Source organism: Leiobunum rupestre, chromosome 2, assembly GCF_980474605.1.
Source record: "Leiobunum rupestre chromosome 2, qqLeiRupe1.1.hap1, whole genome shotgun sequence".
NCBI lineage: Eukaryota > Metazoa > Arthropoda > Arachnida > Opiliones > Sclerosomatidae > Leiobunum > Leiobunum rupestre.
Genome location: NC_143385.1, coordinates 18,876,215 through 18,902,623, shown reverse-complemented (window position 1 = coordinate 18,902,623; position 26,409 = coordinate 18,876,215). Strand labels below are relative to the sequence as shown.

General features: G+C 33.7%; 1 protein-coding gene and 1 long non-coding RNA gene across 6 annotated transcripts; both read right to left on the bottom strand.

Annotated features, from left to right (window-relative positions):
- Window positions 1–10,667: 10,667 nt before the first annotated feature.
- LOC149956290 (uncharacterized) lies at window positions 10,668–14,673 on the bottom strand. Of its 2 annotated transcripts, none has more exons than XM_090164692.1 (4): window positions 14,451–14,673; window positions 13,454–13,543; window positions 13,099–13,198; window positions 10,668–12,797 (listed from the first exon to the last, which is right to left on the bottom strand). In XM_090164692.1, exons 1-4 carry the CDS (start codon window positions 14,601–14,603, stop codon window positions 10,831–10,833), a joined length of 2,310 nt encoding a protein of 769 aa, XP_090020818.1. In that variant the 5' UTR covers window positions 14,604–14,673; the 3' UTR covers window positions 10,668–10,830. The 2 variants fall into 2 exon arrangements, with proteins under 2 accessions (XP_090020818.1, XP_090020819.1); XM_090164693.1 differs by having other exon boundaries at window positions 13,466–13,543.
- A 3,639-nt stretch (window positions 14,674–18,312) lies between these two features.
- On the bottom strand, window positions 18,313–26,370 carry LOC149956289 (uncharacterized). 4 transcript variants are annotated; one of them, XR_016478185.1, is made up of 7 exons: window positions 26,216–26,370; window positions 23,691–23,801; window positions 23,070–23,173; window positions 22,540–22,633; window positions 20,023–20,212; window positions 19,675–19,901; window positions 18,313–19,513 (listed from the first exon to the last, which is right to left on the bottom strand). It is a non-coding gene; the product is annotated as an uncharacterized LOC149956289 (long non-coding RNA). The 4 variants fall into 4 exon arrangements; XR_016478183.1 differs by lacking the exon at window positions 18,313–19,513 and having other exon boundaries at window positions 19,655–19,901; XR_016478184.1 differs by lacking the exons at window positions 18,313–19,513; window positions 20,023–20,212 and having other exon boundaries at window positions 19,655–19,901.
- Between the last annotated feature and the right edge of the window lie 39 nt (window positions 26,371–26,409).

Below are 26,409 nucleotides of genomic sequence, written 5' to 3'. Positions count from 1 at the left end.
GAGGAAACAATGCTCAATTGTGCCGCCAGATAAAATACGAAGCAAATAAAGGTATTAACCCGCGAAAATGAAATGCTTTTTGTACGTTGTGTGTAAACTGAGCAAACACCTTTTAGTTATTTTTTACCCGAGGTAAAAAAAAGATATCTTTTACGATTCTATTTGACTGGAACGTTTTTGGGAATGTTAAACACAAACTGATGTAAAGAAATGGATTTATAACCAGAAACTAAACATTGTATCTTGCTTAAAGTCAGTTTCTAGCATACACAGAATATAGATATTTTTAGTTAAATTATAACTAGCGTAATTAATATAAGTATGACACTGAATGTTTTTATTTAATGATAGTCTGTCGGGAAGTTATTGCCTAATGGGAATCTCGAGGCGCTAACCAGTAAGAATTTGCCTGTACACCAATTACGTAATCATTAATGAGTACAGAGGAGTACACATGATTACGCAATGAGAACAGACGATTACAATGAGTCAGGCGCGTGCCAACCACGGGGGCAGCGGGGGCGAGTTACCCCTGCTTCTATTTCACGGTGGGGGCGCGGCCCCCGCTACTTTTTCATAGGTCATACTTGCCGCAGAGTCGTATTTCACTCAATATACTTATTTGCCACTGACGGACTATTGAGGCATCGCAATTTTAGTTAACCTGACAAGTTGGCTAAACGTGCGACACCTTTGTGTTTTGTTTTTTATACCTCGGCATTTTTTCGGATGCATCCTATTTAACAAGGTTGAGCTTATATTAGGGTTTTTATTAAAATCTTGGCACGCTCCTGCAATGAGTACATAATGATTGCGATGAGTACACAGGAAACCCAAAACTTTAAAATTGTTACAAATGAGTAATTGAGTACGGGATAATTCCAATGAAAACGCGTGATTACAGATGATTACGCGCTATTACAAATGATTACACGTGCTTACAGATGAGTACGCGTGATTTCATAATGATTACGGGTGATTACAGATGAGTACGAAGATTACAAATGATTACGGGATTACGAATGAGTACAAATGATTACAGAAGATTACGTAATCATTACAGTTAGGGTGTACACCGATTACGGGAAGTGGTTAGTCCCTCGACTTATCTTTTGTTGGTTTGATGGTGCTAAATTCTAGTGAAAACGATTTTAAATCTCAAATAAAAATAATTACTACCTTTTCAGTTGCAAGTGGGAGAGAAAAACGTCACTAGGTTGTGCTTCAGTCGCGTCGGAAATACGTCGTCCGTTTTGGAGAGCCAATGAATTAGCGGGCTGATTTCATGAGCGTACTCTTTGAGCATGAAGGAGATTATGAGCAACGGAAAAATTCACATTCATATTCATACAATATATTGTTCCATTTCTAAAATTCTTTGAATAAAACCCCTTGACGAACAGCTTTGGCAATAAAATGAAAAACAAATTTTAAGTATAGCGCAAACTTACAACTGACTTAACGCAAAAAAAATATATATTTTTCGATAATATATTTTCTGGAGTAGCAATTGGAAAGACCACCTAAGTTAAATATTTAATTTTCAAACACCTCCTTTGTTAATATAATTTAAAGTAACATTTCAGCCAACCTTTTCCCGTAAAATTTAGTAACGCTAATAAAAAATGCCCCTCTCGCTTTTTGCCTTATGTAATTTGTGAACGGCCCCGTGGCTGACTTGGCGTAAAGGTTGCTAGCAACGATTTCTCGTGCCCCGTTACCTGATACTTCCAAAGAATAGTAGTTATTTGGTATCAGTAGAGTAATAATAATAATAAAGTCTTTTATTTACGAATGTTCCCATCAGTTTTTTAAACTGATTTACATAGAAGTCCAGTAAGTGTCATATTTATGTTTTTTATGTAAATCATGATATATGTCTAGGGCAATTTACATTTTTTTGAGCAAATGAAGATGAACTTAAAACATGTAATTTTTTTAATCGTAATTTTTTTCTGAATTATTATTTTTTGAATTTTTTTCTAAATTGTTTTCTGAATTTTTTCTAAATTAGTTTTCTTTTCTGAAATATTTTTTTCTAAATTATTATTCTTTCTTAAATGTTTTTTTTTCTAAATTATTATGTCGCCTGCATTATTATGGTTTTCTGAATTATAATTTTTTGAATTTTTGTTTTGAATTTTTTTCTAAATTGTTTTCTGAATTTTTTTAAATTAGTTTTTTTTCTAAATTATTATTTTTCCTGCATTATTATGGTTTTCTGAATTATAATTTGTTCCGGAATTATATTTTTCAGAAATTTTACTCTAAATTATAACATTTTTAATACTTCTTTTTTAAGTATTATAATTTATTTTCTATTTTTCAATTTTTTTATTTTATTAATTAAATCTATTTTTTAATGATTCTAAAATTAATTAAACCAACTTATGTTTTATATTTTAGGAAAAGAATATATATATTTATTTAAATATAAGTGTACAATATTATTCAAAACATTGAAAACGTGACATAAAAACCTCTTATAAAACGTAGTCGCGAAACTCTCGTTCATGTAATCAATTGTGTTCCACTTAACACGTTGAAAGCGCCTGCCGAACTCTCCTTCGAAATGAACTCTAGCGGGTATAAATAGCATTCTTTTTTGCGTTCGCCTTTTGCAGTTGGGCGTTTAAGTTTTCTTCTGTTGTGTCTCTCTCTTGCCGCTCTTAATTCCCAGCTTTGACAAATTTTAAGGCTCGAGTTACTAAATCTGACAAGCCGTTTACTTTGCACTCTCTCAACGAGACGCGACACTCGCGTGAGGACGAAAGCGGGGAGCTTACGGAAATTTTCATCCGCGTCTATCAGTGCCGGTCGAGGACTAAATTAAAGTATACCATAATTTTTTTCTGTGTTTGTTTGGTCATAAATATAGATGTTCCGTACGGGCAAAGCCTATTTCAAGGATTTTTCTTATAGAACTATCCGAAATTAACATAAGTTACGCAAAATGGACGAAAATTAGGTTAAGATTAGGAATCGTCACTTTGGGGAAAATAATGTTGTTAAAACCAGATTTACCACCACACAAAATGACATTGCGATTTGGGTTGTACACCATCTTAAAACTACCTGATTAGGGGCGGGGGGGGGGGGTATGTTTACGTACTATAATTTTGCCAGTTTTCAGCAGACATTTCCAAATGAACATGCTCATTCGAAGAAACCTTTTGGAAAAATTAGCTAAGACTTGGCAAAAATAAAGCTTTTCCCCCACTGGTACGCCCCTGGTACTGCAGTTCGACTTGAATACAACAATATAACAATTGATATACCCTTCTTTACATTGTGTTTTTTGGTGTAATTCTTCTATTCACTTTTGGAAAAAACGTAAAATTGTATGTGTATAAATGTTTTATTAATTTTAATAATAGCTGTCTTTCATAAGCTGTAAGGCATATTTTCACTGCTACCATTATAATTGTAACTATACCTGGGAAACTAATGTTTAAATTGACGAGCCTTACGACATAACATTAACGGTAGTTAAAAAATCTAAAGTACAGCGAAAAGGGAAATTTATTAAATAACCATTAATTTCAATGACCTTTGATCCTATTCTTATTTTACATTTTAAATTGATTACAAATAATTTCCAAACTGACACATCTATCCACTTTCTGTGAAATGAAAAAGTGCTGTTGCTAGTGATGGAGCTTTCGTTGGAAATAATTTGCTTTGTTAGCGATTTCAACGTCATTCTCTAAAATATGTTGAGTAATAAAACTTTACCACGTGAGAGAAGGTTTATGGCAACCGAATTAAGGGGAGAAGGGTTTTCTATAAAAAGATTTCTTTTTGAGCGAAAAATTGGGCTCACCATGACGGGTAACACAGAATTCACAAATATTGAAAATTTTTTGGTACACAATAAATTTCCAGCGCACCTGGTTGAAGCAAGAAAAACATCAGTTCCTCCTCAATATTTTCTAAGTGTATTTCAAGAGAGAGAGCATTTTAGAAATGATATGTTTACACAATCAATGATCTATTGTTAATTCAAAGTACACAACGGCTTAAGCGCTAAACACTATTATCTCCATATTTAAAATCTATCCAAACCTTCACCCCATTACACCTAAAGGGAGAAAGTAGTATATTAGAATCCTGTACAATGACTTTAGGAACGTAGAAGGAATTTCGAGAAATCACCAAATACAATAAACTGCCACGGGATTGGAAATTACGGCGACATAGACGGAAATGGTTGTGACATTATGATTGCTCTAATCTAGCCCGTGTTCTTAACGTGTCTATGGCGTCGATCTCGTCTAAATATCTACTGCTAGTAAATACCATCAATTATTTATAAATGTTGTACGCCACTGATATTTTAGAGATGACAAAAAAGGGTTCTGTAAAGCTATTGTCGAACAAATCGAATGTTTTTACAAACTGCCTCTCCAAACAGTGGATCCTATATTCAGTCTATTTTGTTGGTGCTAGATCTGTAATGATGGACAGGTCGATGGGGGCGCGCACTAAGATAAACTTCGCTATTTCCCTTCTAATGGGTGAAGACCGATACTGAATCAACAGTAAAATAGGCCCTTTTTTTTAGGAAAGGGCTCACACATGCGTGGCCTTTGCTCTTGTTCATAGAAATCGTGTATACTTTATTTTGACACTAACACATCCGGATTTCGCGGAACGTCGCTGAGTTTCCATCGCGTTTGCAGAAATCTTTCGTTCAAATAGGCGTTCGCATTATACACTACGGCGCCTCCCAAACAAAATACAGAAGAAAAAACTCCAGCTCTGAGCTTATACTGACAAGACGCTTCTGACGAAGTTAAGCTGTTCCCGATGCGTTCGTTCCCTTTCCGCGCCTTGTTTGTTTTCTTGTATTGACGGTGCTGCTGCATCGGCGCTTCGTGGAGTTCGCCTCGGAACAACCTTTCGAAATCGTTTCAAGCATATACACGTTTGAACAATTCGACAATGTAGAAGTTCTTAAAATTTGGGTTATTATTTCGGTTTCGAAACCAACAGCCTCCTAAATCAACCTAGTGACGTCGCTGAATTTGTTCTGTTCTAGGAAATATTTATTTAGAACTGTTTATCCGGTTAGAATAAATATTGCACTTGAAAATTGTCAGGGTTGCAACAACAACTTCATATTACTTTACCCATAAATTTATTTCACCTGAATTATTTTTTACAAAAATTAAATACCCGATTTAATTACAAATTGAAATTCCCTATTTAATTTTTACTACGTTAAAATCCCTAATATCTATTCAATTTTTACTAAGTTACAATCCCTAATATATATTTAATTTTTACTAAGTTAAAATCCCTAATATCTATTTAATTTTTACAAATTTCAAATCCTTGGTATCAATTTAATTTTTACAAATATAATTTCCCTGATTAAATTTGTACAAATATAATTTTCCTGATTAAATTTTTACAAATATAATTTCCCTGATTAAAATTGTACAAATATAATTTTCCTGATTAAATTTTTACAAATATAATTTTCCTGATTAAATTTTTACAAATTTAAATTCTGACTCAATTTTTACAAATTAAAATTCCAATTCAATTTTTACAAATTTAAATTCCCTGTTTCAATTTCTACAAATTTAATTTCCAATTCAATTTTTACAAATTTAAATTTCGACTCAATTTTTTCAAATTTAAATTTCGACTCAATTTTTTCAAATTTAAATTCCAATTCAATTTTTACAAATTTAAATTCCCTGTTTCAATTTCTACAAATTTAAATTCCCTGTTTCAATTTCTACAAATTTAAATTACCTGATTTAATTTTTACAAATTTAAATTACCCTATTTTAATTTCACAGCAAAGCTTTGCGACCCTACGCGTTTTGAAGGGGTGGCTTACCCTGTGAAGTAGAATCCTAAACGGTTGTGTCTGAGAACCGATTTACTGTTGTGTCATGATATTTTAACTATATTTTACCTTAATATATGATATTTTTATCCTCCGCGTGTTAAATCCTTATTAAGAATGACCACACGTTTTTGGTGGACTTCAATTTAAGTTATTAAACCTTAAAGGGGAACGGCCAAGCTTTTCCAAATATGGCTTTATTTCCGTATCAAAGGATTAACAAGACGTTCAATATACTAACACGTACCTTTTTTGTCTTGAAAAAATAGTTTTGGCCCAAAAGTTGAAACGGAAAATAACGCCAGGTGTTTGGGTTTGAATTTTCGCCGCCATCTTAGGGGCTTCCGCCAGCGCCCCTAACCCCGTATGAGCGATTTGCGAACAATCCTTACTTTTAAAATCGCGCAATTTAGGCTTAAGTCTCTTCTAACTGGAACGTGCCGCGCGTGCAAAACTAATTTTTTGCGTCTTCAGCAGCGCGCGCTTTTACGTTGTTTTTCTGTCTCACCGAATTATCACCACTACTACTTCTAAGGAGCCTGGTGGGGAATAAAATTTTGTAGTCAAAAATCAAACACCAGTAAATTGTGCGGTGGTTTATAAACAAATATTATAAATTAAAATAAAATTCATACGTGCGATTTATTTTTTTGACTTTTTTTCTCTGTTTGCCCCACTGTGCGCCGTCGGCTATGAGCTAATCTGATAAGTTGGCCGTTGAAATTCTTAATCTAAAACAATTGAACTGGTCATAAAAGTGTGTTTTGTAAATTCGCGACCAAAACTATCGCAACGCCCTCTTTGGTTCACCATTGAAACCTAGATAGGTAGCGGCTTAAGCAAACGCTATTAGTTTTTCCCAATCGTTACTTGTAAATTTGACTTGCATTTTAATATGTAAATTTATTTAAGAAAAAAAGTTATTATTACTTTTCTATTACTTAAATTTTTAAAACCATTGATCATTATTTTAATATATATACTTTTTAATTTGTCTGTAGCAGACGCTATATCATAGACGCTACCCCGGAGAAGCTAGTACCGTTACGCCACCTAGACTCGTTTCGGTCGCTAATTAGTTGCCGCTGAAACTTGATATTTGCAGACGCTTTAGGCGTTTCAATAAATGCCGCTCTCATTTTCTTCTACCCATACACGCATGCGCGAGTCACTGAATAAAATAGTCACATGTTTCTGTTGCTTTTATTTGTAGGGCTAAAGTTGATAGCGCTCAAATTGTTTACTGTCAGGAGGTGCGTACAAAATTGAACATGCCCTTGAATATGGAAATATTAAGCAACACTCGCTTTAATATAATCCTGGCTCACTGTATTACTATTTCTAGGCAAATCGCTGAATAAGTTTTATTTAAGCATCTATTAGCATTTGGCAGCCATTAGCGTAACGATTCACGCGTATTAGAGTGTTATTATGGATGAAATACATTCTATAAAAGTTTCATATTTTATATTATTTTTATACTGTACTTATGTGTTTTTTACATAACTTTCTTTAATTTGACAACAGCTGGACTCTGCAGCGCCATCTAGACTCGGTTCGGTCGCATATAGTATGGAGTTTTCAAGAGCCATATGCATTAACTAAAATAAATGGTAACTTTACATAAATAAATGATAAATTTACACAAAAATAAATGGTAACTTTACATCAATAAATTATAAATTTGCACAAAAACAAATGGTAACTTTACACAAATAAATGGTAACTTTACATAAATAAATGGCAACTTTACATAAATAAATGGTAACTTTACATAAATAAATGGTAACTTTACATAAATAAATGGTAACTTTACATACATAAATGATACATTTACACAAAAATAAATGGTAAATTTACACAAAAAATGATAGATTTATTCAAATATAAATGATAAATTTAAACAAAAATAAATGATAAATTTACAAAAATATAAATGATAAATATACACAAAAATAAACTATAAATTTACTCTCAAATATAGATGACCGCCATTTTGTGTGGGATTTTTTTATCTATGGAAAAAAAGCATAGGTGACGTCGTGTCACGTGATACTGAATTCACTGTATATGATAAATTTACCCAGTTATATAAAAACAAATAAAATAAGTCTATTAGACCTTATAAATCTGTCAATTATTTATATTACCTAACACATTTTTGAAATCTAGTAATAGAATAATGATTCTGTGAAAAAATAAACCAATACGTTTCGATTTTCGAAAGACATTTCAAAGCTTCGTAACTATCGATGACGTCGCTCTGACGTAGATCGCTCATGGCCGAGGGAATTACAGCCCGTGTAACGAGATTAGGCTTAAAACCAGATAAAATAACACTTCTTTTATTGTTGGATTACCGTGTTTGAGTTGGCTCCATTGTGCGGCCGGGGACTAAATAGGTTTTTATTTAAATGTCATATTAGCCCGTGCCACCCCGGCGCGCTAGGTCTCGGCACTCCAGAGTAAACGGAAAAGATTCAAACGGCAGCTGTGACAAATCGCGCCGGGTTCCCAGCGGAGTTGCCATCAAGCCGCCGCGCCCCCGAAACCCTTCTTGATACGGCCTGTCATATTGGAGGGCTGGCCGCGTCACTTCGCAGCGCCATCTAGATTATACAAAGATCGACGGGAAAGAAAAAAAACGGCGCTGGCGCCCTCTACAAACAAAACGGGCCGATAAAACGTTGAAACAGGATCCTCCCGGGTTTGGATCCATTTTCGCGGGGACGCCAAGGCCTACGGTTTGCGTCCACTCTCTCTGGCTTCTTCGTCGTAATGCATTCGCCGCAGCTTAGAGAAAATGTTGACACAAGAATATTGAGTGTCTTTCAGCTTCGAAAGAAGCAATACTATACTCTATATGTATATATATCTATATCTATCTGTACGCTGTAGATGAACTACTGAACTCAAACGCTTTCTGATATCTACCATATTTATTTTCAGTCTTCGTATCTAAACTAAATTGATAAAAACAATGCTATTGCTACAATACGTGAAAGATTCATCTTTGAGAAATACGACGCAAATAAAGTATAATCTGGTAATTAAATATAGCTCTTGATTTCGACCTGAAAGTGAATATATCATATCGGCCATTGATAGAAAAATCCAAGCGCGGGCTAACAGACGATATTCAAATCTAGAGTATACTTCTTTAAAAATATTTATTTTGATTTTTTAAATATTTTTCGTTTAAAATTAAAAGTGGGGCCCTTAAACACAATCAAGCACGTAAAAATAAAAATATTTTATATTATTTAATATTATCAAAAGTAAATGAACCAAAGTTATCAGACTGCCATAATCCCCATGTTGGAGGCGTTTTCTTTTTAAAGTTACATTTTGGCCTCGAATTATAAATTTTGCGCTTTCCGAGGCCGAAAAAAAAGGTTTTGGTTTTTATGATACCATGTTTTATACCAAGAAATAGATATACCCACAATTCCCAGGTGCAATTCATCGCGTCATAAGAACGGGGAATGAAATTATCTTTTATTTGACTCGATTTTCTCAACATTTTCATAGCGCTCAGAATCAGAGGACGTTTTCCCTATTTCGATAACTTTGATTCATGTACTTCTGATATTATGTATATATCTATTTGGGGATAATAACCATGATAATACTATTTTAAGCGTTGATCCCAATCACGCTTGAAGACTAAGCTACTTCCCCCTTAAAATAAAATAGCAGTTTTATGGAACCAATCCCGGGTATATTTGATTTCTTCCCCACCTTCTAGTGCCCAGCTTAAATTTGACCATTATGCCGGGAAATAGTTTCAACATTGTCATTATCCCTTAGTATATATATATTTATATTATTGTTATTATAAAATGATAAAACGAAAAGTTATACAAGAATAAGGTAATAAGAATATTTGAGATAGCTAAACGATATTAAAGTTTTATATTTAATTATTTTAGTGTAAGGGTAAAATATTACTATTAAATATGACTGTGTTAATTTTTCCACTAAATCCCTTCTTATAAGTAACGGCAAATTACTCAATTTAGCCAATTTGTAGAGACTTACAAGGAGAGTACCCGAGGTGTTTATTGCCGATTTTGTTCAAATTCGGGCGTAATGTAGACCTATATGAGATATGAAATTTCCGAAAAGGAGACGTTGCACTACCCATTTGATTTTCCATGGCAACCGAAAATGATTTTTGATTTTTTTCTTATTTTACCCAAACATTGTTACCATTTTATCCAAAAAATGTTCAAATTTACCGAAACTTGATGAAATTTACCTATATGTGGTCCAAATTACTCATTTGGTGGTTTTCAAATTTTTAAAAAATTTCAAGCTTTATCCAAAACATTGTTTGCGTGAAGGGCATGTATTCTGTAAAGACTTCATTCAAAGTTTTTGAAATGAACGTTTGTATTGGAATTTTGTTGGATTTTTGGTTCATGAGCTCTAAATCAAGTATCAAATAAAATACATGTGCCTAGTAAAATAAATCGCTCTATCATGTAACAATCGCCAAATTGTCTCTTTAATAAACTTTTGTTCATTATCCCTGTTAATAGTATCACACTCAAATAATTTTTTTAAATATAAAAATTGAAGTATATTTCTTTTTCGATTAATGGTTTGATTTTACTGATTTTTTCATTTTTCAATAGCTTTATCCATTTTTACATGATTGATCAATTTTAGAGATATTGAATAGAAAGTTCAATTAAATTAGTTAGTGTCCGGTTTTGAGTATTTTGAAATCTTTATTCAAATCAATGGCTTGTTAGTGAATTTTAAAATTTTCAATGGAAGACCAAACGTTTCGCTTGATTAATCAAAACCTTTATTGTATATTTCCAAATAAAAATAAGTTTCAATATTCAAATTTACATGACTACAAGAAATACGGTATGGGCAAGATTTTACAAGATACAATTCCAAACCTCCACTAAATTAATTAAGACTCTCTACAATTTTCTGCTTTCCCTACTTTTTTAATATTGCAAAATCACAGACAGTAAATTATGATTATTCATAGAAGTATTCTTAGAGTCCTTGATTTTTAGAAAAGCGACGAGATCTTCAGAGTCTTTGCCAACCTGATAACTAATAACCTCGTGTCCCAAACAAATGACCCATTTTTCGCTACTGTAATGCGTTTGGAAATGCTGCACTAATTCATTTACCACACTCGACATTTCATCAGAGCAAGGTTTAAAGTTAAAAGCAACGGACATGGATTTCGCGGCGAAATGACGATTACTCAAGTCCACATAAATGCGCTGCTCAGAAATATCGAAGTCCAAGTACTCCGACCATCGACAAAGCATCCTGTTCATACCAGACACGTAGGTGGCCAACGCCACCGTTTCTTCACACGGTAAAGATAGATTATACAAAATGCGTGTTTTTTCGTTTCCGATATGAATAACGTAAGTGTAATTCAGCAAATCAGCATTTGTCTTTGTCTGAGGTCGCGTCGCGGGGTACGTGATGGAAAAGACCAATCCGTTGAATTTCAGCAACCGCGCTACAGCGAGTAAAATATTTTCGCCAATGAAATAAATAGGCACGAAATTATCTAGAATTTGAAACACGTTCTCTTTAAAGCTTGAACTACTATCAATTTCTATAGAGAAGACATCGAATACGTTGACAATGTCCTGAAAATCTTCGAGCAAATAGTAACGGATGTCGTAATCCGATACTTTCCTCGAGAGACTCAAAACGATATTTTTGTTTTTGGAAAAGGCGAACATGTTTTTCAAAGTATAATCGCCCTTATCCAAATCCAACACGACATTTACTTTAGCAGTGACTGAACTGTTGTGTTTTGCAAAATGGGACAAACGCTCTTCTAAAGTACATTTCGCGAACGACATGTTCAGATATTTAGCTATTAGATATTCTGTTATAGACGAGTACGCGATTTGGTACTGTTTGAAATCAATTGAAATGAGCCATCCGAGATCGACAGCGAATTTAAGATCGAATTTACCCAAATGCTCTTCAGTCAAAATTGAATTTTCAAAATGGTCGTCGGTGTCTTCGAATAATGTTCTTCCTAAATTGTACGTAATGTTTCTAGCTTTCGAGTCATATTTAAAATTTCGATAATTGCAGTATTCAAACAAGGTTGCGGTGAAAACCTCATCGAGAAAGGTATATTTGCTCCGAATCCCTTTTTTCAGATAAACGTCGCACGCGCGAATAACGTAGACCGTAGACATTTCAAACAGAAATATCAAGTTTATATTCTTCATCTCGTCGAGGAACGTTGTCGGATCTTTTTTATACGCGCTTAAAATGGATATCGCCAATTTTTGCGCGTTGAAGCCTTTAAGTCTAAGATGTCTATCGAAACTTGCGGTGATTAAACCGCCTTTCGATAATAAATCAGACTTCACTTCCAGAAAAATTGTCGAGTATGGAAAAACAGAAGACTTTTCCCAGAAAGCGCTCACTTGCCGTTTCATATCGTCGGACAATTTGGAATAACCAGTTAATATACTGCAAGTTTCCAAACTCAACTTTACTAAGACTGATCTAGTTAGAAATTGATCTCCGGTGGAATTGTAGCGATCGCAGAGATGAATAAGAAGCGATTCTAACGACTTTTCCTGAAACCAATCGCCAAAATTACTCAAATCGCAAAATAGTAGGATCTTGCACGGAGATTTGAGTTTAAATTGGCCATAGGAACGTTTTCCACTGGCAATTTCCCGAACTAGTTTCCTGATAAGAGTATTCCATTCGTTTCCGAAGTTAGATTCAACTAAATATAACCTTGGAATAACTGATTTAACGCGTAAGGAATCCCGTTGAGTGGTTGGTTCAATTTCTTCCATAATTGGGTCCTCAAAACAAGAATGAAGTGGCAGAGAAAACGATTGGTCCGTTGCAAGCGGACATTCCATTCTGAGGTTTTTCAGATAATGGTTGTTCAAGTTCCGACTTATTTCTGGAAAATTATTAAAAAATGATTATTAATTTATCGTTAAAAATATTAATACTTTCCCTTCATTTAAATTTTTCAATTGGAGTTCTTAAAAGGTTTTAGAATTTGTATTGAGTTAATTATAAGATATATTAACACGACTCAAAGATGCTACTGAAAGAAAAACATTTCACTAACAGCAATACCATTAAGTAACTTTTAATTTCGACTTGGTTTCTGAAATATTTCGTGTTATGCAGGGACTCCCACCTTGTACATGATAGGGAAAATTTTTACGTAGAGAGACGCTATATAGATATAATACCTTTTGAAGCGCTGGTGATGATATCGTATTCAGTTTCCGTTTTATAATTCTGATTGATCTGTACTGAAGAATCAATAATGTGTCCTCGGCCATCAGACTCCTGAATTGAAAACAAATTTTAGATTTTAGTGTTATTACTTATGATGAATTTTTCCAGAATGGATGTCCAGATTTTGGATATTATACTATAAAATATCGTTTAAACAAGTGTTAAAAGTGCTTTGGAGAAAAATAGTATTAATTTAATTACTGAATTAAAATTTTCAATGGGCGTCATCTACTAAAGTATTTAAAACGGACCTCTAAATACTTCGTTAACGGAGATAACTAATTTGTAAAATTATAATAAACTTACGCTATAGCTTACACGCTGTCCTGAAGTGTACTTCAAATTGGAATTGGAGACTTTCATATTTGTGTCTTCTTTGGTTGAAGATGTTTTAGTCTATATTATAATTGTAGAAAAGTTTTAGAAAAACCAGATGGAGTTTAATTAATTATCCAAGTCGGAGATTCACGAATTTTTTGAGATAATAACAGCGTCAATGCTTTTACGCTTAAAAAGGTCTAGAAAGACCCTTTAATTAAACTTTAATAGTTAAAACAGTAGGCGACCAAATTTGAAAATGCATTTATTTCTACGGGCAATATATGACGGTGAAATGTTAATACTTTTTTTTCAAGAAACATGATTAGCACAATTGGTGGATACTTTACGCTTGTTATGGAATTAAAAGTGTACAATTTTTCTCCTTAATTAAACTGTTCGTCTGTTACTATGAAAAGAATTTATTGCCACTGTAAATTTACGGCCAAGGACACCTTGACTTTTGCTACTATTTTTACTCCTCTATAAAAGCTAGGAGAATAAATCGTAAGGCGATAGTCATCTCCATGAAAGTTGAGTCAGAAGCTGATATTTGTGTAACACAATAATAGTTGCATTTATACTCAACATGGCTAAATGTTTAGTCCATACCAATTGAAAGTATTTAGCATCCACTAATTCTATTTAAAGAATCTTTTTACCCCATCTATGTTACATACATCCTAAATTGATTAAGGCCAGAGAAAGAGTAAAATAAACCAGCTCATACACTAACCCGAAATACAAAAACAGACGAAAGGTACTTTTCCGTAGTCAAAATAAACATTTTAGAAATTTAGGGAGATTATGGTCGATGTGTATCCGCGGAAGGTTTCAATTTTTGAAATAAATTTCACTTATAATAGGGTAATATCAAACCGTAGCTTCAGTCTTGACTGCTATGTTGCTATACAACTGTTTATCTAACAGCAAAAGCATGAGTGACGTTCTATGACGACATCGCGGACAGGGTATCTTTACTTACCGTTTTTTCTCTTTGCGCAAATAATGAATTTGAAGCGTCTTTAGTTTCGTACTTTTGCAAGGGGAACGCGCACCGAAACGCGTAAAGCGCGGCTTTCACTAACATGATCAAGCCGCAGAAATAAAACACTAAAATTATTTTAACGGCTTTCATTGCTCATCATCAATGAAGCGTAATGGCTTCAAAATGCACCATATGCACTTTAAGGTACGCGAAACATCAGTTCACCAAACGCTTAGACACTAGAAAGACGTCTAGGATTTTACGATACGTATTAGCGTTTTTCCTGTAGATGTGTGTTTATAGCGTTTTTTAGAGATACGTTAAGCGAGCACCAGTAAATGACCATAAAACGTGTAAGGGGAACTTGTAGGAGGTGCAGGCTGTACAGACAAAGAAACGATTGCACTCCTACAATTTACCCCTACACGTTTCCGGGCGCTGGCTTAACCTCTCTATTATCAAAACGAAAGAGGAACTTAAATTTAAGCTTCGCGAACCAAGAATGTATCACTATCTCTTTTTCGATGATAAGATAAGATAGGAGGGAAAATAAATAACTTCAGATATTAAGCCTTTGAAATAAACGTATAGGGAAAACGTGGGCATATAGTGCACAGTTTAAACCTAGAGAAGGTTCTTAATAAATATACGTTTAATTGAGCGTTCTTAATCTCTTATTTACGTTTGTAGCCTTACACTGAAACAATATTCGAAAACATCAAGCTGATATTTTCTAAATTATCAAAGGTTAAAAAAATGAACAAATATATCCACTTTGCCAAATAAAATTCGATAAAATTGCTATTTAGTTTGAAATAAAAATTGAACTGTTAAAAAGCACTTTTAAGAATTTTACGGGCGGAAGGTTTTAAATATATATTCACTAAGAAAAACCTTACTTTAAGGGTCACGGTGCAAAATGAAGAATTAACTTTGCTAACATTAAAGTTCAATTTACATTAGCTAAACTTTTTTGAAAAACATTCTTGGCCAAAACCGAGTTTCTCCGATTGAATCGAGAAGAAAATGTGTTGGCCACATACGCTTTTATTGATCAGGTTTTAAAGATCGGCCGGTTTTGTGACCAAGGCCAAGCTCCAAATATTTAAGATTTTTTTATGTTCATATATTTCTCAATTGAATCACACAAAATGATATATTTAACCAGTAATCCATAGGGCTACTTGGAATGCGTATGGTAAGATCACTCTGACGGCTTTGGCCCCGCCTACGAGAGAAAAAATCCCCAAGCTGCGCGCGCTTCCCTCTCACGTGGTTATTTGTTAAGTTAACATAGTGACGTCAAACAAACCGTCAGCCACTTCCATACGAAAATTTGCCGCGATAAGCATTCCAAGTCGAGGTATGGATTCCCGTTTAAAATTACCGTTGTTAAAGAAAATTGACACGTAGTAAAGGTAATTTTCAAAGAATTTCGATTAATTTCCTTCTCCGGTTAACTCGTGAAATCTCAACAACATTTCGTGGAGCTTGTGAACGAAAATATCAAATATTTTGCGAACTCATGTCGAAACATTTTTGAGCTGTGTTAATCGGACAGTCACTAATAAGATAAAAAAAATTCTCAGTGAATATGTAGCTTCACAATGGTGGAAAAATTCTATTTAAAAATATGTTTTAGTAGTTAAAAATGCCAGCGTTTTATAAACGTGTATATTATTAGTAACTATCAGGAACGTATAAATTGTTTGAAACATGAGATAATCTAAAAGGCCAGGTGAAAGAATCACAAAATAACTAAATAACTAAATTACTAGTTTTTTCTTTTTCTGTGAACAGTTCGTTCGCGGAGCTTCTGAGTTAGTTAGCAGATTTCCTCAGAATTGAAATTCTAAAGTCAACGCTTTCCTTCCCTTTAAGCCAAGAGAAAATGAAGCTTGTGGATGGTGAAAAGACAGTTCTAACTGAACGGCTAACCAATTATGATTGATACGTAACTAACGTAATCTATTGTAATTAGTTGACACTCAAATGGTAGGTGTGACTGTGGAAATTGCTGCTGAAGAATTTGGGTGTTGCCATTTAAGAACAATAGGAAGTTCATGATTTACTACAAGACATCTGTAAAACTTAGCACGCACATTTTCAAAATACATGCTCAATTTGGCTTAGTGTGATTTTGAGACTGAAGTGTTACTCATTTCACAAGTAAGCTATATATATTACCATTCCTATAAATGTGCAAAATGAGTATGTTGAGCTAATCCGAGGTTACCATGATGTTATTTTCAGAAGAGGCAAGTCTTAAGGAACGAATGAGAAACTGACCTGATTTATTTAAGGAAACGAGTATCCTGGTTGGCCATGAAATGGATTGGTATATACTAGAGACGCTGATAATTTTTTCAACATATTCAATGTTATATACACATAAATATATTTCGAAGAAATACAGGGGTGACCGTAGAAGCTTCTTGATTCCAACTGTAATTTATTTATATTTTAGATAAAATAAACCCCTTTTCATTTATTTAACGTTAAAATGTTTCAAAGCTTGACAAAATTCAATTACTTTTGTTTCGCCATTATCAATTATATAATAAAATAATTCTAAAGTTCTGCTGTTGTACGCTAAGTGTACTTCAACTCAAAAAAAAGAAAGGCTTTAAGAACAGGGTTGGCAAGAACCAGCCAAACTGGTTTAAACCAAACTGGTCTAACGCGGTTTTAGTCACCGAAAAAATTCATGGTTAAAACTACTTTTTATTATTAAAAACAATATTGATAAATTAATTAAAAATATAGAAAAAACAAAAACTTAACCTTCACTTTCTATCGTAAATAATGAGAGCTAGATATAAATTATTAGGGGATCTTAAAATAAATTTTGCGCGTGGAAATACGCCGCCATGTTATTGTTAGGTATAAAATCGGGTAAATAAGTCTGCTATACCTCACAATGTAAAAATACTGTCACGCGCAAAAACTTTATTTTTCAAATCGGGCAAATTTGAGCATTTTTTTATAACTGGTTTTAACTAGTCTTAACCACCGGTTACATCCGGTTTTAACCATACTGGATTTTTAAATTTAAAAAAGCCGGTTTTTTGTCAACCCTGTTTAAGAAATTTGATATATTTGGAAATAGAGTACATGACACCAAGAATGTACGAAATGAACCCAAATTAAACGATGATGACGATTCATGATCATGATGTCGAAGATTTTAGAAGAAAACCTTAATCAAATATCCAATCGTACCGTTCTGAAAATACGTGTCTTAGTTTTATTTACAAAAAAGGTATACCATAAGACGATCAAGACCCCTAGGATTGAATTATGCATAAGAGCCCATGTATTCAGCACTTGGAGGATTGTTCCAAATTAAGATCTGCGCTACCTGGTGGAGAAAAAGAGGCAATCCCAATCTCTTCAATCCTATATCCTATACTACCTCTGGCCATCTACGAACCAGTTACCGGTAGCACGAATTGGGGGATTTGTGGATATGTTTCGGTTTTTAACCACCAGGTGGATTCATGTAGCTAGTTTGGCCAGTCATTAGCCTAACGTTAATATCCCATTTGTTTCAAACTTAGGAGGCCTTGATAATCATACTAATTACCCTTAAACTAAACGGCACAAGCAACTATTAAAACATGATAAAAAGTATAACTTTTGTACGTTAAAAACGTTTTTTTGCTTCTTTATAGGATCTTAAAATGTGAAAATATCATATACACAACAAATAAAAACTCCAATATTTGAAACTTCGAATAAATTGGTCGCATACTTTTTATTAAAATGAAATATCAAATAATATTTACCATTATTTAACTTTGGCAATAAATTTATAACATTTTTAAATATTTCACATTATACTAGATAATTGAGGTGATTTTAGTCCCCTTGCAATAAATTTAAATTCTTATTTAAGTTTTAAAACAATTGACCAATTTGAAAGTTAAATATAAATTTTCGCATGCCCTTATAAGGTATAAGATATTAATTTATGATTTAAAAGTTCGGTAATAATAATAACACAGAATCAAGACATAACAATGTTTCCAACAAATATAATTATTCGGTAATTCTTTTAACTGTTTAAAAAATAAGCATCGGAGGTTCACTTTTCATATATATTTTATATTTCCTATTTGGGGTAGCCAAATACTTTGCACCCCTAAATATTTAGATTTTTGTAATATTTGGACGTAAACAAATCAGATTCTATATACCTTCTAATAGCGTGCTCTAAAATAGGAAAAGTGAAAGATTCACTTGAAAATAACCATCCGAGATATCGAATCATCCGCAGGTCGGAAAATTCCAGAAATTGATCTCCTATAAAATTTGTTTTAAAATGTCCTTGATATTTTCCATGAGAACCGATTCTCCTACCCTAACCATCAAGTTGACGACCTCTATTTTCAAATTTTCAAACTGCGAATCTGAACTTCGATACTTGAAATATTCTTCAGCGGCCACGATTAAAACCTTATCGAGAAATTGGTACGCCTCTAAATCTTTTGTCGTCAAGTTTATTTGACAGACACGAATTACGTACGCGGTAGATATCTCTAACAAAAAGAGAAGGTTCATTGCCTTCAAGTCGTTGATGAATGTCAAGTAATATTGTCCATAAGATTGAATTATTATCGTCGCTAATTTTTCCTCATTTACGCCTTTTAATTTTTGGTGTCTGTCGAAAGAAGATCTGACCAATTACCTTCCGTTAATAAATCGGAGCTTATTTCTAGCAGTATGGTGGAGTACGGGAAGACGGCCGAGTGGTCCAAAGTTAAAGTCGCGTCACGTAGAAAAAACCTTTTCACTTTGCTTTTCACATCGTCGGGTAATTGGTTGAAACCAGTAAATATACAACACGTTTCGGAACTTCTATTCATTAAAATTCTCTTGGTGACCGTCTCCTCTTGAGTTGAGTTGAAAATATTAACCAGACTTATCAGTAGCGACTCCAACGACGTTTTTCGTAAAGAATCGCTGTGATCGCTTAAATTGCAGAAAATTTGGTACTGGCATTGGCAATTTAACGTAATTTCCCCGTAATTTTGTTTCCCACTGGCAAAATCGAGGGGCTAACCACTCTTAGAAAGTCTGTACACCGGATTACGCTTAGATTAGCACTGCCAAAGGCAGGTACTTCAAAGATTACGCGTAATCCCTTTAGTACAGTCAAAGGTACGGCTCTGTACACCGATTACGCGGAGTGATCAGCCCCTCGGGCAAAATCCAACACGATTTTCTACAGAAGATGATTTATTTCACTACCGAAGTCACTCTCTATCAAGTAACGCGTTGGAGCGGATCCGAACATGGCGCTTAGCTCGCGAATTTCAATGACCTCCATAACGGGATCCTCGAACCATTGATCCAAAGGCAAGCGGTCAATTGAAAGACTTGCCTCAATCGGAAAAACCAATTGTATATTTTGAAAATAGTAGTTCCTCATTCTTCGGCTCATTTCTGAAAATTAAAATTTTAAATGTTCATTAATCTTTTATTAAACAGTTGCCAATATAATTTTTTTTTTACTTTAAAGTGTTGGTTGCACGAAAAATCAATAGTAATAAAAACGAATAAATACTGGCTTGTTTTGAAGCTCAGGACGTTCTCTTTCCAAAAATGTCATTGACGAAACAAATTTCCAAGCCTAAGTGTATTAACTTTGAGTCCGAAACAAACTTTTTCACTCCCCAAAATCCTCAAATTTTCGGCGAATTTCTCTCCTCCGTAGCACGAGCAATTTGGGGCAAATCAAAGCTGTAGTTTTATTCCTAAAATAGAAGGAACTGAAGTGGAGGGATTCTGTTTACTTGTAGAAGTTTTCAAACCAGAGGTTTTTAATCATAATATCAGGCTTATTATCGAAATAAAAAATATTTTTTTACGCGTGCGCTAAGTGGCGCGCACGACCCGACGTTTAACAAAAAATTTACGAGGAGCCTTCGTTTTCATATCGTTTTTCTACTACGAAGGCTTGTGTATGCCTATTTCAATTACTACTGCGTAGGACTTTTTCCTGGGTATTAAATCAACCTTCTTTTAACCCCAGATGTAAAGAAATGTATTACAGACAATAAGTCAATGATACGCTTCGCATTTTCTGACGTCATGGGTGCCGAGAAAATCTGGAAATTCCCCGAAAAACTCGATTTCCACCATTTCGACTTCTTTTGATAATAATTCAAAGACCACTTAACCGATTTTGATGAAATTTTCAGTACTTGCCATAAAATGTTTGCTCTTTCTAATGAATCGTTAATTAGCCATAGCTAAAATTTCCTGCAACTAACACTTTAAAGAGATTATAGAGCTTTTGAATCTACAACAATTAAACTTCAACAAGATTCCCCTACACGTTACCGGGGGACTAAATTTTCTAAGAAACCGGGTTTTAGAAATAAGGTAGCGAAACGTGAATACATTATCCAAAGGGTTTACAAAATTATTTTTTAGACAATAGACATTTTTGTCGATACCAGGTTTTGGAAATAAGCCCTATACTTCCGCAACTGACTTGCGGTGTCCTCGTCAGCGTGCTGGAACCCGGAAAGAAATACAGACATTTATATTCACTCTAACCTAATTTCTTTAGATACCAAGTTTTAAAAATTAGGTAAAGAAACGCAGACATAAAACGCGTTAATTTACATTATTATTTTTCAGATACCTGGTTTTCTAAATAAGGTGGAACGCGAACAGTTTTAAAATTTAAAAAATAATTTTTTACTCTTATTTAATTTTGGCGGTACCAGGTTTTGTAAATACGGTAGTGAAACGTGAATGCGTTAATTTGAAATAATTTTAAACTCAAACCTTCAAACTAAAATTTTTGCGATACCAGGTTTTGAAAATAAGGTAGTGACGGCGACCTATACCACCGAAATAAACTGGCGATCCTTCGTCAGGGTGCTCGAACCACGAAGTACCGCTATTTATATTTAAAATAGTGTGTTGAATTAGGGCAACGCCACTGTTTACATTTATACGACCCCGGGGCATCTATACGTACGCAAAAACAATCACCAGAAAAAATTAGTTTAACTTATTGTTTTTCGGCCTATTTCGTGTATCTCAAGGATGGGTAAAATTAAAAGCTCTGCCAATTTGTTATTAAATTGCTTAGGCTGACGAATCTTTGATCTGCAGGTAGCGAGTAGTCTTATAAGTATTTATAGAAAGAGCGGTATTGATAGGAGGCCCGATCCATAGTTATGCAAAACAAATATTGAATTATGATAACAACCAAACTTTGGGTAAAATAATTTTCCCATTCAAATATATTACGATGTGGAACTAAAAAGATTTCATAGCTCTGAAATGATGTGACCTGGGAGTGTAAAGGATACGGGGAAATTTGGCTTTAATCAGTAAGCCAAGGGATAGTATTTTATTGTTTAAAAACCTTCCTTGGTGTATGTCGAAGCTAAATCCGAGGTTAGGCAGAAATAGACTAGGTACTGAAGCCTTGCATAAAGAAACACATACGAACAAACGCATTTTTTATATATTTATATTATATAGTTCGAATTACAAACATTAAGTGAGAGATATACCCTAGCTTATTGAGATTAGCATCAAATCGCCGATATAATGGACTATGGTTAGTAGTCCACGCCTAAATCACGTTTCCTCAAGCAGGGAGAATTACTACCAGACGAGTTTAAGCAGGCCCTGCATGCATTGTACGGCTTATAACACTTAATGCAGGATTGAGAGTCTTCACACTTGTATAATTATAAATTTTATTTCCATAAATAACACTGAACAACAAAGAAAATGTTTCGGGCTCAATATTAGCTGAACACGAATATGACAATAAAAAATGTTGGTTAGCTCTAGTTTTTGAGATAGAGTCATAGTGACTGTTCAAGTCATTATTGTATTATGTATTATGTATCTTGGAAACGATAACTAATAAAAAAATTTCATTGTCATATTTTTCATGACCCAAAAATAGTCCGAAATAGTTCAATTGGGATAGGAAACATTCCAAACATTTCGTTTGTTGTTCAGTGTAATGGGTGGAAATACCATAATGTGCTATTTAAACGGTGCTTATTCTTCATATTAATTTTAAAAATAGGTCAGATCAACTAACCAAACGATGTTGAGTATACGGCATCAGAGTTCGTCTCATTGCAATATTTTATAATAGTTAGAGGTCCATTATGCTGTCCTATGCCTATTGTTCACTAAAGTAAAAAGAAACTAATTAGTTATTTGTACTCATCGGAAGTTCAAGTTGGCACTACGATAATGCATGCATTTATTTATAAATTGAGAGAACTACTTTGTAGAGATGATCGATTAACATCATAGTGGAGTTTCACCTTGGCACGAGAGGGCAGAAGGAAAAACAAAGGTATTGCAAGATGTTTTAGGGACCCAATTGAATTTTTATACGGGGTGTTTGAAATGTTGTAAGGGGTGAGTTGAAGTGTATGCCTGTTTTTTCCCATTTTCCTACGATGAGTTAAAAGAGCGCCAGAAAGCTTCAAAGTGTGGCCTACTAGCCCCTGGAAGTAGGCTGCAACAAGCGCCAAACCAAGCAGCTGGGACTTTAAATACTGTTTAAGTTTACTTTTTTACTCTGGGTGAAACAATTTGTTTTACAAATTCCTTTTTTACCTAACACACGAACCCAAACCGTAATGCTCGCCATTCCTTGCTGCTAGGTTTTGCGCTTGTTGCAGCTTACTTCTAGGGGATAGTGGGCCACACTTTGAAGTTCTCTGGAAAATGGAAAAAAAAGGCATACTTCTCAACTCACCCCCTACAACTCCTCCAAATTTTTACATAACCTATTGAAACACGCTGTATGTATTATATATTAATAATTATTATTATTAAAAATCTTAAAATAACTTTGTTTAAAACATTTATATTCTGCAGTGTGTGATACATGCCGTTTTAAAGCCCGACAACGTAGTTATTCGGCCTACTCTGGTTTTTACTGAATGTTGGCTAGCTGCATGATACATGTGCTATGCACACAGCCAACTACCAGTGAAAGACCAAGTAAACCGAATAACTGTGAATTCAGCCATTAAGACCTTCGAAGGCACTTGGCAGTAATACCTGTGTCGGACCTTATTCAAAGAATAAATTTTTCTAATATAATTTTTTAATACTCGTTAACTTTCGCAGGCTGCCCCTTCAAACCTTCGTAGGGCCTGGGCACAGTGCCCATTGTACCCATTGGATAAAACGGCCCTAATTACACAAGTCAAAAAGTAAAACATTTCTTACGTCTCCGGCAGTGCGAACTTCGACAACATTATCTACATTTGCAATTCCTGTTTGTTCCTCAATATGCGTCCTCGGATGAACTATTTGTTGCCATTTCAATGAGTTGAGAGTCTGGAAAAGATTTAATGAACTGAAGCTGTCAATATGAAATGTGATCGCTGATTAGTATATTTCCCGTTGTTGAGCTACCAGATTCGAATGGCTAGCGAAAAAAGCCTAAAACTATGTTCCACAATCATTTTACAAAAACCCTTTTTTTTATCGTTGGTTTTATTTTTCTTAATCTGGGCTAGGCGGGGTAAAGCAATAAATTTGACGCCTTCTTCGCTATGCAAAATATCCTAATTAAATAGTTTAATTTGTCTTAGTAAACAATATCGTTGTTATTTTTAAGTTCATTAAAACGTTCAGTAATGACCAACACGTAAAAGGGTAGAAATTAAACATTGCTAATGAGAAACTAAACGATAGTTTTAGTTATTTATTCCCAATATTTTGATATATTTTAATACAAATGTAAGGATTCCTTTCATCGATAATTTTAATTACAGATAACATAAAAAAGGACAAATAATGGTAATGAGCTCATGTGAGGACATCTAACCAATTATGAATTTATAACAGTTACGACTGTTACTATTTTCACATATCTCACAAAATATTGTAGTTATTTCAGAGGTCAAATTTATAGATTATTTTAGAAAATTTTGAATTGCTGTACAAGTGTCCAATAAGTACTAAAAATGTTTCATTTTTAATATCTCAAACATCATTTTGTATTTTCTATTCACTAATTATTTTAATCTCGGTTCTTCAGGGTTTTAATATAATTTTATTATAGATTCACTTTTATAAAGCTTCATTCTATTTATCTTCGAAATGTATGATTATTTTTGTTTGATTTTAATATATAAATGCATCAATTCTACCATGTTTAATCCTTTTAATTATAGTAAATTGGCAAAATATTTTTCAAGAACCACCCATATTTACAAACCATTTGCTTGAACCGAAAAAAAATTTAACTCCATTTTTGTAAATCAGTAAAATTATTTAATACTATAAAGCCCTCAACTAATGTAAGTCGAAATATCTATAAACACTGTTTACGCGACTATTTATCATATCACGATTAAGGTATGGCCATAATGTAAATATGGAAAAAGACTTAGAGATCCTGTTTATATAAATTTATATTTCCTTGTTCTGTTTGTCTAAAACCAGGTATACAGGGTGTTACGGATAAGAGTACCGCAACTTTCTATATGCATTCTATGGGTCTCTATGAGTAAAAAATGTCTAATAAACATGGGTCCTAAATTGCTTCGTTTCACAGATATGGGATCCCAAAAAACTACCCCAAAAACCGGACACAGCCTTAAATCTGGCCAACAATATTCTTCCTTGAACCAAATTGTTTTCATTAAACTATCAATTGTTTTTATCCGTGAGACGAGAAACTTAAGTAACAAGTGGCAAAAGTTCATTAAGGTCGTTTTAGAAGTAAAATGAGTTTGAAGACAAAGCCATTTTAATTTAGTGATACGATTTTAATTATTAAATTTAAAGATACAAATGTCATAAAAATTCTAAAGGAATGGTTTTAAAATTGTCTAATTCGTTCTGTAGCTAATATGGCGCATTGGTCCAGGAACGCTTATTGCACGGATGGGCTCAAGAAAAATGGGTTAGAAGCTCAAAGATTCAATAAGCAGTAGATTGCTTAAAGACTGGTGTTAGATCGACACAAAGTTTAAACATTGTTTTTATGATTGGCATGTAACCTGGAGAGAGATACAAATAATATTTCGACTGGTTTTACCAAATAGACGAAAGATTGAATCTTTGAACTTCTAACCCAATAAGCGTTCTTGGACGTGCCATATTAACCACAGAACCAATTAGACAAACTTAAAAGCATTCTTTTAGAAATCGTATGACATTTGTATCTTTAATTTTGATAATTAAAATCGTTCGTAACGACAAAATGCTTTTATTTTATTTGGAACCGTGACAATAAAATTAAAATGGCTTTGTCTTCAAACTCATTTTACATCTTAAACGACATCAATGAACCTTTGCCACTTGTTATTAGAGTTTCTGGCGTCACGGATAAAAAACAATTGATAGTTTAATGAAAACAATTTGGTTCAAGGAAGAATATTGTTGGCCAGATTTAAGGCTGTGTCCGGTTTTTGGGGTAGTTGTTTGGGATCCCATATCTCTGAAACGAAGCACTTTAGGACCCATGTTTATTAGACATGTTTTACTCATAGAGACCCATAGAGTGCATATAGAAAGTTGCGGTACTCTTATCCGTAACATCCTGTATACTGCAAAATACTACGGCCTAAAAGTCGGCTGACGACTTGGCCCTTATCAATCTATGTACAAATATGTTTGGAAAAAATAAACAATTACTCTTATTAAAATATATAGAAAAAAGATTTACTGATATGGCCAATTTTCCATTGATATATTGAGAGTTCAAACCCCAAAAAGGCATTTTTATTTTCAAAACTTACCAATAAAAATGAGTGGAAATCTTTCATCGGTCCATACTTATAGGTAAAGCTAATCTTAAAAAACATAATATAAACCTAATAAACATACCGACGCGACGCAGAAACCAACAGGTTTTCAGGAGGTCTGCACGACGGCCAACTGACTACACCTTAGTTATAAAATGAAACTGCAAATACCGACAGATAAATATTGT

Excerpts from the sequence above, each read along its gene's own strand:
- LOC149956290 (XM_090164692.1), bottom strand. The coding sequence starts at position 14,603 with ATGAAAGCCGTTAAAATAATTTTAGTGTTTTATTTCTGCGGCTTGATC. Across the intron at positions 13,199-13,453 it reads GACAGCGTGTAAGCTATAGC|GAGTCTGATGGCCGAGGACA; the intron begins GTAAGTTTATTA and ends TTTTCAATTCAG. Across the intron at positions 12,798-13,098 it reads CATCACCAGCGCTTCAAAAG|AAATAAGTCGGAACTTGAAC; the intron begins GTATTATATCTA and ends ATAATTTTCCAG.